The sequence below is a fragment of the Triturus cristatus genome, chromosome 4_2 (genome assembly GCF_964204655.1).
Source record: "Triturus cristatus chromosome 4_2, aTriCri1.1, whole genome shotgun sequence".
Classification (NCBI taxonomy): Eukaryota; Metazoa; Chordata; class Amphibia; order Caudata; family Salamandridae; genus Triturus; species Triturus cristatus.
In genome coordinates, this window is record NC_140586.1 from 563,532,708 (window position 1) to 563,547,347 (window position 14,640).

The following is a 14,640-nucleotide window of genomic DNA, read 5'->3' on the forward strand; positions in this document are numbered from 1 at the left end:
TTGGGTAGACCATAATGACTCCTGTGTCAAACAGCTAGACTCCATCCTAACAAACAGAAGTTTGTGCAGCATTTTACCGCTCCCTCACATGAGAAAGGAGTACTTTTGGTCTCCAAATTGCCCATGACGATTTGACAATGGTAGATCTTCCTAAGCAGGTTTACTGGTCCGATTACTTGCTGTCCATCCCCTTGTGTAAATTGATAATCAAAGGACAACAGGGAACGCACAAACAATGGGTAAGAGAATATGTAGACATCAGTCTAGCCTCCTTCTTCAACAAAGTATCCTCAACTCTAGGCATTCAAACAACTCAAGTGGTCTCAATATCATATCAATAGACTGTGAACCTCACTATGATCATGAATGAGAGCACCCCCACCCCAATAAACTAAAACTACTCAAATCCAGGTCATCTGCAAGATTACTCGTGAAAGACCTGAATCTGGAGACGAAAAGCCCTTGAGACTGTTGCAGGGACCTGGCAACTAAATCCATTCAACACACAATGCAAACAAAAAATATTTGAGGTCAAAGCTTTCTTTGTACTATTGAAGATCAACCGTGCAAAAAATAATACAAAGTAGCTGATTGACTTTGTCAAACAATCTGTAAATTTAGCATCCAATGCCATTCCTAATAGCTCTTAGATCAATTTGGAGACAATTGCCTTATCTTTCAAAGAGAAAATGGACAGTATTGCCTTGACCCAATCTTCACCTAAAATCTGATTCAAGATCAAAATACTGGTCCATTCAAACAGAATTCAGAGAAATCTGACAATTGGATGTTCGCAATATCATTGCAAAATTAAGACCTTGAATACACGTCTATAACCCCATCCCTGAATCAGCATGTCTGTACTGCTGTTCTGGGTCAACCTGATAGACACACATTTTTCTCAGTGCTCTGTCAGGGGTAGCCTCAAAGTACGCCAAGTCACTCCATATCTTTTGAGTCAGTATCTGTTTTTTCAAAAGTGAACATTTACCATCTAATAACTATCTTCTTGATGGCTTCCAATCAGGTTTTAAGGTGGGCTGCAGCACAGAGACTGCAATGCTCTGGATTGTTGAATATTCAGTCCTTGTCCTTGATAAAAGGTACTCTTGCCTTCTCAGACTCCTTGATGTCTGAGGCATTTGGTGTGGTTAACTATCTTCACAAACCTTTGAGGATCCACAATGAGAGTGGGAATTAGTGTGATGGTCCGTAGCTGATTTACTTCCTGCTTTGATAAATGCTGTCAAACCCTAAAAGTTGTGAACACCCCCTTCAGTTCTTAACCAGTGCTTTATTTGTGGAAGTCAGTGCCGGTGTCCGAAGCTGTGCTCAGAAGCGTACGACCAACATCTGCACGTGGAATACCGAGGCGGTCGGTCTTAAATCCACCTCATTGCTTTAATACACTACCAGACACTCCCTGCCTCTTTATCTCACTATTGCAGGTTCCTGCTTGCTCCCTTTCTAATGTTTTTGTCTATCCTCCTTGTCCTCCGTCTTTCCACTGTATCTGTTTTTCTCTCTCGTTCTCTGGCAATGTGTGATCTGGAAAGATATGTTCAGGTTCCTAAAAAAAAGTGTTGTTGGCTTTGACTCGCAACCACTGGCTCAAATGAAGCACTGCTCGTAACCTCTTTATTAAGTCTCCATAGTCTCACCCACTATCTTCAGCTTGTACGTGGGGCCCCATGGCTATCCTCTGTCAATCTCCATTTCTTTCGAGTACTATCTGGACGACACTCAGTTTTATTTAAAAGTAACATCTCCAGAAGACATTGCTATCTAGCACCAACCTTGGAAAACTCGAGCATGGATTACAGAGAATCACCACAAACTAACTCCAATCTGAATATCTACTGATTTTGTCCCAGAGTTTCACAATCTGATTCAATCGTGTCTGAATGCTCTCACAACCTTGGTTGTCATTAGGGTTCTTGCCGGACACACATCTGTCTGCAAACCCATGTTAACTACTTAGCAAAAAGGAGCTCCATTTCAAATCCGACTTATGTGGCATGAAAACTTACCTGCGTGAATAAGATTTTAAGCAAGTAATCCAGTCTTGTACTGTGTAGATTGCACTGTGGAAACCATCTGGTCATGGAAGCCGTGCTTAATTTGTAAAATATGTGCCAGGACTCTAGTCAGGAGGCCTCTGCAATTTGCACCACCCATTGCCCCTGCAAGCGCTGCCAGTGACAGAATCTACACAACTACTAACCAGCAAGCACACTGCTACAAGCTGACAATGCAGCCTATTCCAGGCCTTCAAAGCTATAAAAAGACACAATTCCTGTTCTGCTCATCTCTAAACTATACAAACTGCGCCACCGTGTGGCAGCTGTCTTAAGTGCGGGTTTCGACAATCAAGTGCTGGTGCAGGGCACCGGAAACCTCCGGCTCAAATTAAGCACTGCATGGAAGGCCCTGTGCTAGATGGCGCTCCCCTGAAACCAGCGCTCCACAGTGCAACCATAGTGGTGTCAGAGACCACGATATTTGAGCATGTTACCCTAATCATTCTCTCCTTGAATTGGCTGCCGATGTGAAGGTGGAAGCATTCTGTAACTTCTGTCGTTAATAAAACTCTTCAGTCTGAAACTTCTATTTGACAAACTGGTTGTCTTAGGCCGACAAAGGAAACTGCGCAGCCCCAACTTGCTTCTGCTTGAACACCCAATCTGCAGGAAGGAAGCAATCACTCCGAAGGTTTGGAAATCCATCTCACCTGCTATTACAACTGCTCCCCTTCATGAAATCCTCAAAGACGAATTCAAAAAGCTATTGTCCAACTGTATCCTACTGTATGCAAAATCTAGTTATAACAAGCTCTTGGGTAGAGCAATTCAGATGCTGTTTCTGAAGCACGTTGGTCAGTACCCTACTGGGAGCATACGCCTCCTCTTTCTAACCTTACTCTATGCTAGACGTTCTTCGGTACACCAGGCCTCCCGGCTATTTATGATCAATGCTTTTGCATCATTCATTGACTCAATTCTACATTTATTGGTAAATGCTGTTCTTTGTAGTGAATTTATTGTGTATATTTAAACAGCACACTTGCTGGATTTATTGTTTAATAGTAACTTACATTTGTGTATCTTTTCTATTTTTTTTTTCTGTCATTGGTCTTGCATTTTATGAAAGGTGGTCTGACACCCTCCTGGGTTTTGCACGTGCTATACAAAACTATAAATAAACAGTTTTCAGTCCCACCTTACATTGGTAGGCTATCCACGAGTTGATAATGGGAAATAATCTATCTACTTAAATGCAAGTGTAGCCTTTTCTGGTGAAAGGCTAGCTCCCATTAACTCGATGTGTGCGTTTGCTGTCGACAATTCCATTCAAAGTTATCCAAATGTGTATTTTGCAAGATTTTGAGACTGGTAAATGTCAAATTTACGGAATAAAATAGCTGTCTGCTAAAGCAAGACAAACGCAACATTGCTTTATAATTCTGCCTCTGATAATTATATGAAGTGAAAGATAAATATATTGCTACAAAATGCTCACAGTATTTTTAGGTCTTGCCTGGCATAGGCTGCACAGACGTGCGCAGTCTCGCTGGCGAGATTTAATGAGTTAGGGTAGATTTCACTAGCGGGGTTTAAGCCCCGCCCCTCTTTTCCATTGGCTGGCGTCACCGTTTATGCTAAACGGTGGCCAGCCATTGGAAAAGAGCTTCCAGTGATGTACAGTTTTCTCTTTTAGAGCCATCCCAGTTGGACTGGCTCGCTTAGTTTACGTTTGTGGTAAAAGCTCTTATCTTTATGGAGCCATGTGTTTCAAACACATGGTCCCATAAAGACAAGAAACCTTTCAGGCAGAAGGAAAGCAGGCCGCATGTTTATTTTTGCATCGCGCTTAAAGTGACAGCGCGATGCAAAAATAAAAAGTGGCTGACTGGCGAGCGCTTTTTTTGGCGTGCGTTTTTTCCTTGTTGTTATTATGTTAAACCACCATTTCGCATCCATCCACTAAATGCCTGTTTTGTCCGTTTGAAAATCGACATTCTTTCCAATTCCACCTCATTCCTTAAACCAGTAACAGAATACTGACGGTATACAGGCAGCAAGTGCGTGCATCCACACCGGGCACGGTACTTCCTGTCTTCAGGGCCAGCTACACACAAAGGGCGATGATGAAGGCAGAAGCACCTACCGCCGTTCAGCCAGTGCTCCTCCTCATCGTCCTCCGCCGCCGTGGGGGCGGCCACTGCTGCCGCTTCCTCCGGAGTGGCTCCTCCGGGGGCCTCGAGCTCGGTGGCCATGGCTGCCTGCGCGCGCGGGGCTGCAGGAGGCAGCAGTAGAATGTTGCCCGGGAGTGTGGAACGTTACCCCAGCGGGCGCACGGGTCGGGGCCCGGCGAGCATCTCACGGCGCCGTCCGGCCCCTCCTCGACCGAGCAGTAGCAGGGCCCGCCCCTGGCTTCTATTCGGGGCAGCTGGGCATGGCGGCTCGCTGCATGGACGCCTGGGGATGGTAAAGCACCGCTCATAAGAGGGAAGGCAGGCGCTGCTGCTCCTGCCTGCCATAAGCGGCCAGCGCCAGGTCTCTGCCTCAGCTTCCCCCGTTGGAATACAGGAATGGGGAGAGCGCCTAGGTCCTAGCACCTCCTCGCACTCCACGAGCAGCAGCTCCCTCAGCACGAGGACCATGGCAACCCGCTGTCACCCGAGGCCTGGGAGCACAGCAGGCCGCCCGGGTACCCTGGGGGTGCGCGCAGAGGGAGCGCTCGAGCAGCAGTGCCTCAGTCTGCAGGGAGCGTCCCAGCTGGCGCATGGAACTTAATTTTTAATGTATTTGATTGTCTGTTGCATCAGAGCCGACAGGCTCCAGCTCATGACATTAGGTAAATGCATTGCAAAGATGCGGCAACTTTCCCCATTTTAAAATAGCTTCATATGTTGTTGAAGGTATGTTAAACCTAACTGTGAATCACTAAATTAAATCGTTAGATGATGGTGCCTCCACAAAACTTGTAGATTGGCAGTGTGATGCTGCACGAGGCGCATCAGCTGGCACTGCAATCTCCTATGGTGCCCAACAGGGCGTCCTATTTCTGTAGGGTTCTGGGGTCTCCACGGTCGGGTAAAGAGTAGGGTTGGGTGAATAATATCTCTGCGCCAGCAGAGCTCACCGAGTTTTGCCCACACAGTTCCAGTAAAACTCCGCCAACCAGTGTTTTTTTTAGGTCTCGCCTGGCGTAAGCAGAGCACCTTTTGTAATCTACTCCGCGAGGGCTCTCATTTACGCGTTTGCAAAGGACAAAGATGGCTGCTCTCGCCATTTGTCCATTGCAAACAGCATGCGCGTGTCCCTGGGACTTTGGACAGTCCCACGCCATTTTGTTGCCATAGCAACAAAATGCCGCTTCGCGTGTTTTTTTTAATTTTATGTCAGTCCCCCCGGGGCACAAGCAGGCATCCACTTCTGTCTTTTTGCTGAGATCAGCTGTCTTCACAGAAGTGGATGCCTGCTTGTGCCCCGGGGGAACTGCAGGGCAGCCGTTAGCATTTGCAATGCAATAGGTCTCGCATTTATGCGAGTTTGAGCTATTGACATTGCAAATGACAATGACTTTTTTTTATGTTTCAAAAACGAAAACCAGAATCAAAGCCATTGCTATTTGCAATGTCAATAGCTCAAACTCGCGTAAATGCGAGACCTATTGCATTGCAAATGCTTGTTTAACATTTGTTCCCACAAAAACTCTTTTGTCCGCCCTTATTTTTTCAAGTGTTTCAATTCAATATAAAAAATGTGCACCAAAACCTTGAACATATTCACATTGCTTTTCCATCAACATTTAAGACCTCACCTATCTTGGGTTTTGTTTTACAAATCCGCCTCTTTGCTCCTTCCAAGTATTTTTTATTTTTAACTTCAGTGTCTTTATGCGACTCTATTCTGCTCCAGTGAATTTTGGATTTTTGGTCCTTTTCGAGTTTTCATGGCAATGCACAAATACCTCTCTTCCTGCACATCATTTGTAAAAATACTATTTTATCGATTTTCTGTGAAACTCGAGCAGATTATACACTAAAAAGCTTTGAATGACAATCAGTAGATAATTTGGTTAGTTATATTTCTAACTGTTTGATTTGACCCCTCCATTGTTCAGTCTTCTGCATATGTAACCAATAGACCTTATTTTTGTTTATCATAATCAAGCACATAAAATCCCACAATTTCAGTCCAAGAAGTACGCCATTTTCTAGAGATGAAGTTGGATAATCAAAGTCAAATTAGCTTTATTCGACGATTTGTCATAAAAGCATAAAGGGATTAGATATATATACAGCAAGAAAAAAACACATTAAAATAGATTAAAAGAATAAATAATGTTACAATTTAATTCATAATTCAAGGGTTTAGTCTATCTGCCCAGCCAACAATTTACTCCTAATCACCCATGCCCTTCCAAGGAATTTAGCAACAGATATATAGATACATGGAATTTCAGTAGAGCGTAAGATTCTAACTGCTACCTTAGCATTCCTAGTGCCCAGCTGTCGACACATTGGTTTTATCCAAGCCCGTCGCGGGATTACATATGATGGACATTGAAACAAGAGATGGTTAATTGATTCAGTAGTTGCCATGCAACCCGGGCAATTTAGTATGTTTTTCGAGGACCATCTAGATGTAAATTCTCTAACTGGGAGACTACCAACTATAAATTGGAAGTAAAGCTTCCTATCCAAAGAATTGGTAATAACATCCCAGAAAGAGGCCTAGGAAATCGTGTCCTTAAAATCAAGAAAAACACCGGTTAGTGAGAGAGGGGCTGTACTTCTAAAAACTCGAATAGCCACCATTTCCCAGTATAAAGCCTTCAAAACTTGTTTTGGCGGGAACCCGGCATTTACTGGGTCCTCCCACAGATCTTTTAGACCCAGCTCTTTGAGCATCACATATATCCTATGGAGCCACTTGACTTTGTGGAAGGTATCAATCTTAATGATGTCCATGAGGCCATGGGCAAAAAGCCCAAGTTCCGGGGTAACCCATAATCGTCGCAAATATAAAACGGGGCGCAACAAAGCAATTAATGCTATTGGTTTCATTCCTAAATCATAGAACAAAGGGCACAGGGGAGTACTCTGCGGTAATCTAGTAAGATTACGTAAAAATCTATTTTCTGAGGTAGACAGTTTATGTAGGTTCTCAAAGATCATGGTGGATACAAATACCTAAATAGATAAAATCTTGAACTTGATCAAGTGGCAGATTATTCATAAATATTTTACCCTTGAACGATTTAGACTGGTTAAAAGACATAAATTTAGATTTTAAAACATTTATTTCTAGGCCACGAGCAGAACAAAAGTCCTCAAAGATACCTAAGGATTTCTGGAGGCCGCTCGGGGTTTTAGCTATAATCAGACAATCATCGGCAAACATTAAAATTGGAATTTTGGCACCTGCCAATATAGGGGCATCTAAGTTTGCGTCAATTAGCAATTTGGCCACATCATTGATGTACATAGAAAATAGAGTTGGCGCAAGAACACAGCCTTGCCTAACCCCCTTCTGTATAGGAAACTTGGTGGTCACTTGCCCTATACAACCCCACCTGATCTGTGCAAAGTTGTCCACGTGGAGTCTAGCAATTAGAGAAAGTAATAAAGGTGGCATACCCATTTTGTCTAGGACAGCCCATAAAGATGCCCGGGGGACAAGATCAAACGCTGCCCTCTGATCAATAAAGGCAGCATACAGGCTGCCCCCACCTAGGAGTACGGTCTTCCAGTAAAGCATAGCAAAATGCAACACCTGATCGATGGTGCTTATTCGAGCTCTGAATCCAGCTTGCAAATGGGAAAGAATTAAATGTTCGGAAGCCCAGTCCAACACTTTGTCCAAAATCAACCTACCCAGAATTTTTTGTGTGGTATCAATCAAACTGATTGGTCGATAGTTTCCAGGGAGGGACTTATTCCCCTTCTTAAACACCGGAATAATTTCCGCGCCTTTCCAGGAAGTGGGTATCTGGGCACCTCTAGCAATCAGATTTGGCTAATACTAGTATATACTTTCCCCAGGATTCACTATTACTCAAAAAAATATCAGCTGGAACTCCGTCCATACCAGGCGCCCTACCTGGAACCACAAGCTTTAGGTCATTATCAACATCACCCAAAGTAAAAGCTTCGTCCTGATAAAACACAGGTTGAAACTCGGGGGTAGTGCTCAGGCCCTCTCCTATAGCATAAAGGGACTCAAAATGTTTAACCCACGCTTTTTGTGATACCCAGTTTTGAGGTTTATCAGGATTACCCCGCTCCCCCACTTGAGAACTGCCCAAAAGCGTCTAGAATCATGTTGGGCACCTGCTTCCCTAAGTTCCTGCCATCTTTGTTCATCCCATGCTCGTTTGGATTTTAATATTACTTGCTTATAAGCATACCTTGAAGTTGGATAATTAATCTTTCTATAGTATTCTTTATTTTGTTTTTTTTGCTTATACAGCTGGGTATGCATTAAAAAATGATGTTACGTTGTGTGTGAAAGTAACTATAGCAAATGTGATGAGTGAATAAATTGGAATTTAGGAATAAATAAGGCAGAGGCACTATTGCGTTGCCCAAAAAATATATATTTCAGTTAAATGTGTTCTGCATGTCCAATTTGTTTTACAGAGTAAAAAGAAGTTTGAAAGAGAATGCAGAGAGGCAGAAAAAGCACAGCAAACATATGAACGACTGGACAACGACAGCAATACAACGAAGGCTGATGTGGATAAAGTAAGCTTATTTTGGGCGAATAACTTCCAATTAAGCAATAAAGAAACCAGCGTTGGTAAAGTCAGTAAGTCTCGGCCCTCAAACCAATTAGATTTACGTTTGGCTTTTGTTTTATCCTCGCTGTCCACTGCGAATGTGCATGAGTACGCAGTGGCAATCTTTATTTGTGGAAATAGAATAAAAAGCTTTCAGCGTTGACAGCCACAGAGGCAAACGCATCCAAGGTGACAACATTTAAAGATGTTTTATGTTACTTTTTTACTATTCCTGTTGGAAGACAGCCATCTTGGATGTGTACGCATCCACGGTGGCCATCTTGGAGGATGATACAAAACCATTTTACGATGCCTACAGCATATACTTCCATATGCTTACACCTGGACTGGCCTTTTAAATGGTCAAAAAGATACGGCTGTTAGCTCATCGATTGGTAAAAAAATTAGTGGGCAGAGGGTGGCAAGAGTTGTAAAAGTTCAGCATTAAAAAAGAGGGGGATAAATTTAATAAAACATTTTGAACTCAAAAAAAAAAAAAGAGGGGGATAAGATAAGACTGGGAAGAGGGAGCAGGGGAAAGGGAGGGAGCATAGGGAGGAAAGCCATGAAATCGGAAGCGAGGAAGTGAGATGGACAATAATGCAATCAAATTAGGAGCAAGGGGCTGATCTAAAGCCCTCGCTGTGGAAAGGTGATGTATTGGAATCACTAGCCAAAATCTAGAAATGATGCTGAACGTTCCAGTATCTCTATTTAAACAGAACCTGTTTTGTAGTCCTTCAAACCTCTCTAGAGTCCTCTTGATGCAGAACTGTATAATCAAGTAAAGAATAGTCAGATAGGGTAATGATACGAAGTACATTGATACCTGCAGTGCTTGGTGACTGTGAACTGACCTAAAGTACGTTAAAACCCCAAACCAGGCGAGCTATTTGAAATGTTGTCTTGTTGCATTACAAAAATCTACTCTGGTTCTGTGAAACGAGATGCCACTGGTTGCAGGTAAGATTAAGTAGCATCCTCCTTTGATATTTCCGAACAGCCAATACTGTTTCAATGACAGAAGTTGCTACGGAGAGCTGGAGTGAGTCCTGGTTGCAATTCGCATTGACAATTCTAGAGTTTTGCAAAGAGTTCCTTAGCTCCCATCTCTCTATTTTAGTAACCGTGTGTCACTCTTCACAAATATAACATTTTTCATTTGAGAAATAAGACCATCATTGTCTTTGTTAGTAAATTTAGTGAAGTTCAGCATCATAATGTAAGAGCATATTATGCAAAGTCAAGTCAAATGCATTCATAGGACACCAAAGTTCAGAGGTATCCAAGGACTGTCTAAAAATATCTCTTATCTTACATGCTCCTAACATTGCCCTGTTTTTAACATTATCTTGAAGTGGCCAAACTCTCTTCTAATCTGGAAAGTTTTGCCACCATCTAGCACCCCGATTACCTGGGAAAGCTTGCCCAAATGTATGTGTTCATTTTTTTTTTTACTCTCTGTATTTCTGGCCAGCCCTTATATAGGACCCTAAGCATACTGACACGGTCACATGATTTAATTTTGGGCTTCAGGTCAACTTAGATGAATTATTCAAGATCCTGTTGAGAGCCCTATATTTAACACTTCATCATCGGAAGCCAGTGGAGTCTTTGTATGGTCGAGATAACAGTCACGGCCTGTGTTCCACCTTAAACCAACTGCGCTTTCGTTTAACATAAAGCTTATAAAATAGTGCAGAGGGTGAAATGTGCTGTGAGTGCATCCTTTCCATTTGACTGCCAGGTGAACATAGTCCAGTTATACCACACATCCTCCACTCTAGAGCAGCATTGGGGAGTATCTCTTGCCTAGAGATGATTGCGCCCCACAAAAATTCCACTCTATGGACCCACACCTGCAGAATACCTGTCCTTTTGGGAAATCCTTGATCTGTTTGGAGCAGCCAGAGAAAGGAAGAAGTTATTGAGGTTTGATGCACCTTTCACCAGTATAGACACCACCTATGCTCCTAAAACACGGGAACAGGAGCAGAACAGATCAGTTGTAAAACGTTTCACTATTGCAGATTAAAGTGTTGCCATCTGGATTTTGAAATAAAAACTAATTATTGAGCGTCTTCAGAGGCAAGGTAGTCAGGCACAGGACAAGGCGCTCACCAATACTATCAGGGATCTCGTGAGAAGCAAAGAGTAGCAATTTGGTGGTGCTCTAGATCATGGGCTGGCTACCCGATAGCCCCCAAGATTGGGGGCTAATCAATACTAAACAAAGTTCTGAGTACTCCAAGTTCAAGTAAAAGTTAGATGTCCAATTCACGAAGTCATAATGTTTCAAGTGATTTTATTTCTGGTTCATTGTTATGTTTATACAGCATTGATGCATTACAAGAAATGCCAGCACATGTTTTGTCATACGGCTTGTGGGCCCTCTACTTCCGCAGGGTGGGAAAGTAGCAAAATGGAGTGTACTTTTAATAATTGGTCATTGAGACCAAGTGTCAGTTCCAATATCCAATTGTCTCAGTGGTATTGAGACATTGAAGCCAGAGAGTACTCCATGTGGCAATATAGGCATGCATGATTGGATATTGGAAATGACACTTGGCCTCAAGGGACAATTATTAGAAGTACATTACGTTTTGCTACTTTCCAGCTCTGAGGAAGTCAAGGGCCGACAAGCCATATGGTGAAACACGTGTTGGCAGTTTTTGTAATGCATCAGTGCTGTATGAACAATACAGTGGACCAGAATTAAAACCACTTGAGAGTTTACTACTCTGTGAATTGGATTTCTAACTTGAACTTTGAGTGCTCATTACTTTCTATTTATTACTGAGTGTGTTGTTGCCTCTTCGATGAAGAAAATTATATCTTTCCACGTATGCCTCTTAATGTTAAAGGTTTGCTTTTAAAAGCTGCACCTCTTGCAGAGTGTGTCATTATGTTGCCTGGCTTTTAAAACAGAACCCTGCAACAGGGAGGGATCAAAACAATCTGTGTTGTCTGATTGCATGTCAAAAGCACAGGGCCAGGTGGACCTTCATTCACTACATGTTATCAAAGATGCTGTTCCCACTCTTATGTTTTTAGACCTGCACATCATTGCTATCTGGTGTGCTAGTGTCATTAATTCAGTGAAAGCAACCCAAAACCACAACACCAAGAATGCATGCCACATGAAAGCCCAATACTGGTAAGTGTCTGTCTCGGCATAGTGAGGTGGCCACCCTAGGGCTAACCTCCATAGACCTTGTTGTATCCTTTTGCTGATAATGAACCTGCATGCTCCATTTTAACAATCTGGGAACCGGTGGCTGTACAAGCCAAAAACACAAGCATTACTTAATTCATCATTTTGTTCGAAACTATACTACCTGAAATGCGCGCCTCTTGTCCCAAAACAGTGCACGAGGCAACTTTGTATTTTAAAACATAAGTAGAAAAAAATATACTTCTTAAAACATCCGATCTCGTACCGTTTTGTTGATTTAATAGTGCACTGTATGTGTACATGCTTATACAAGTGGCTTTATTTCCGGTGAATTGGCCTCATGTCAATGGTCCCCTTTATTAGGTCTTGCCTGGCGTAGGCTGTGCTCATGTGCAGTCTTGCTGGCGAGATTTAATGATATGGGGATTTTTTAGTAAAGGGCATTAAGCCCCGCCCCTCTTTTCCATTGGCTGGGGTCACCGTTTATGCTAAACGGTGGCCAGCCATTGGAAAAGAGTCCCTGTGACGTATTTACTCTGCTTTTTCGGCTGTCCCATTTGGACGACCTCGACTGCTTTGCGTTTGTCCCAAAAGGTTTCTTATCCTTATGGGGCCAAATACATGGCCCCATAAAGACCAGAAACCTTTTAGCAGGCGAGAAAGCCGAGCAAATACGTCATGGCAAGCGCTTGTTGACCTGGGGAGGGGGGACCTCTTTCATAAGCGGGTGTACAAGCCCACAGATCGCGGATTGACCAGCGTCTGCCCTTCGCGGTAATTACTGCTCCTGCTAGTTGGTTAGTCTTTGTGGGGCAACGGTTCATACGGAGCATCCTCCGGGTCGCAGGTCGGCAGCCTCCACAGATTCAGGGCTGTGGGATGGTGAAGAGGCTGCCCTGAAGCCTCGCAAGGTCCCTTCATTGCACTTCAACGGCCACCAAGAGTCACCCAGTCTCTTCGGCCGCCGTCGGCCCCAGCAGGTGGGCAGAAGGCCCTGCCGATTAAGGGCTGGAGAGTAGCTGTAAATTCGGCCCTGGGTCTGGGGGCGTGGAGTGCACTTGCAGGTACGTCATGCGCCGATTGTCGGAGGGCACGCACTCCAAGGCCACAGGGTCACCAGGCACACGCGAGGCATCCTGCCGGTCGCAGGTCGGATACCCCGCAAGCCGCACGTTCGACGCAGGTTGTTTCTCCCGTTCTGGGCTGGTCGGCTGCCGTCGGAACCCCAGGGCATCGGTCAATCTCAGAGACCACCATTGGCGGGCACAGGATCGGAGTCTTGCCCACCCAGTGCCAGTCAGGCGGCAGGGGCTCTGGGATCACTATGGGCGTCGCCTGGCAGGCCCTGCAGGCACAGGTCAGTTCATCACCATTTTATTGCGGGCCTCGTTATTCTGCGGGTGATCATCGGTCGTTTCTCTCTGGAGGGCGTTTGTTCAGGGGATCAGGACTGCCATGGGTGCGAACACCTTAGATATAGAGGTGTCTCCACTAGATGATGGATATGGGAGGTTCAGGATGACGGCACATTACAGAGGGGTCCGGAGCACTCTGAGTGCTACTGCAATCTTGGCTCACCAAGCCACGCCACCAATAAGCTTTTTACCATCACAAAACAGATAAAGCTCTGGAAGCATTAGTGAAACTTTCCTCCTCACATATACAGTACAGCACAGTGTGTCTCAAACGTGGAAACACCCTTTTCTATTTGATGTGTATGCTTAAGAATAGTTGTGTGGATAAGTAAGTACATGGATGAATGAGTGAGTAAGCAAGCAGTTAAATATGGATTGGTAAGTGTTGGGTTGAATGCCTGTTTCAATATGTGAGTGAAAGGATGGAGAAGTGGGTGGGGTGAGTTGGTGGACAGTGGAAGTCTTTTTGGCTGGTGAATTATATGTTTGAATGAATACTGCATTTGTCTGGATAAACAATTGAATGAGTAGAAAATGGAGAATATCTGTGGATGCGTAATAAATGTGGAAGGATGATGTCTGTAAATTGTGTGCCTAAGTGCATTAGCGGCCACTTTCAGAATGGTATATGTCTGTGCACATGCCCATTTATATACGTGTAGAAAGATGTGTTTAAATGACCTTGCTGCTGCTGTGCTTGGGGCTGCGCTCCTTGGCATATGGGGAGTTGTAGAAAGAGGCTAGTGATATTGCAGGGGGTTCTATGACAATAAGTTAAAGCTATTTGCTTTGCTATACAATACCATTAGCAAAGCAAATGGCTTTAACTTAATCAAGGGCGAGACCTATTGTATTTTCAATGCTTGTTATGTAAGACGCAGTTATGTCTCTGGCGCATTTGGTTTCAGCTGCATCTCCCAGTTCTCATTTCCCTACATTGGCTTCCCCTAGATGTCAGATAGTCACGAAATTGCCTGCTTGGTGCACAGGGACTTTCGCTCTCTCTGCATTTTCCCTGGGCGAGAAGGTGATTATCTCTGGGGAACAGCACTTATTCACTGTGCATGAAGACACCTGCCTTCAAAATACAATATGCTCTATTCTACAGCTTCTCAGTCTGTCTCCCAAGAAATTCACCCTCTGTTCTTCTGCCTCCTGCTGCACCCTGAGCTAGGCCAGACCCTGTGTGCCCCCCCCCACCCCTTTGGAGAAAGACGGGGAAAAAGGTTCTGTTCAACTCAAGTTTACCAGTCACCCCCC

General features: G+C 44.0%; 1 protein-coding gene across 2 annotated transcripts in view; it reads left to right on the plus strand.

Annotated features, from left to right (window-relative positions):
• Positions 1–14,640, plus strand: part of FNBP1L (formin binding protein 1 like) — a 535,360-nt gene that overhangs the window by 342,509 nt on the left and 178,211 nt on the right. For both annotated transcript variants that reach the window (XM_085602211.1, XM_085602212.1), the window contains exon 6: positions 8,651–8,755. In XM_085602211.1, coding sequence (XP_085458337.1) covers positions 8,651–8,755 — 105 coding nt within the window. The remainder of the gene's footprint in view (positions 1–8,650; positions 8,756–14,640) is intronic.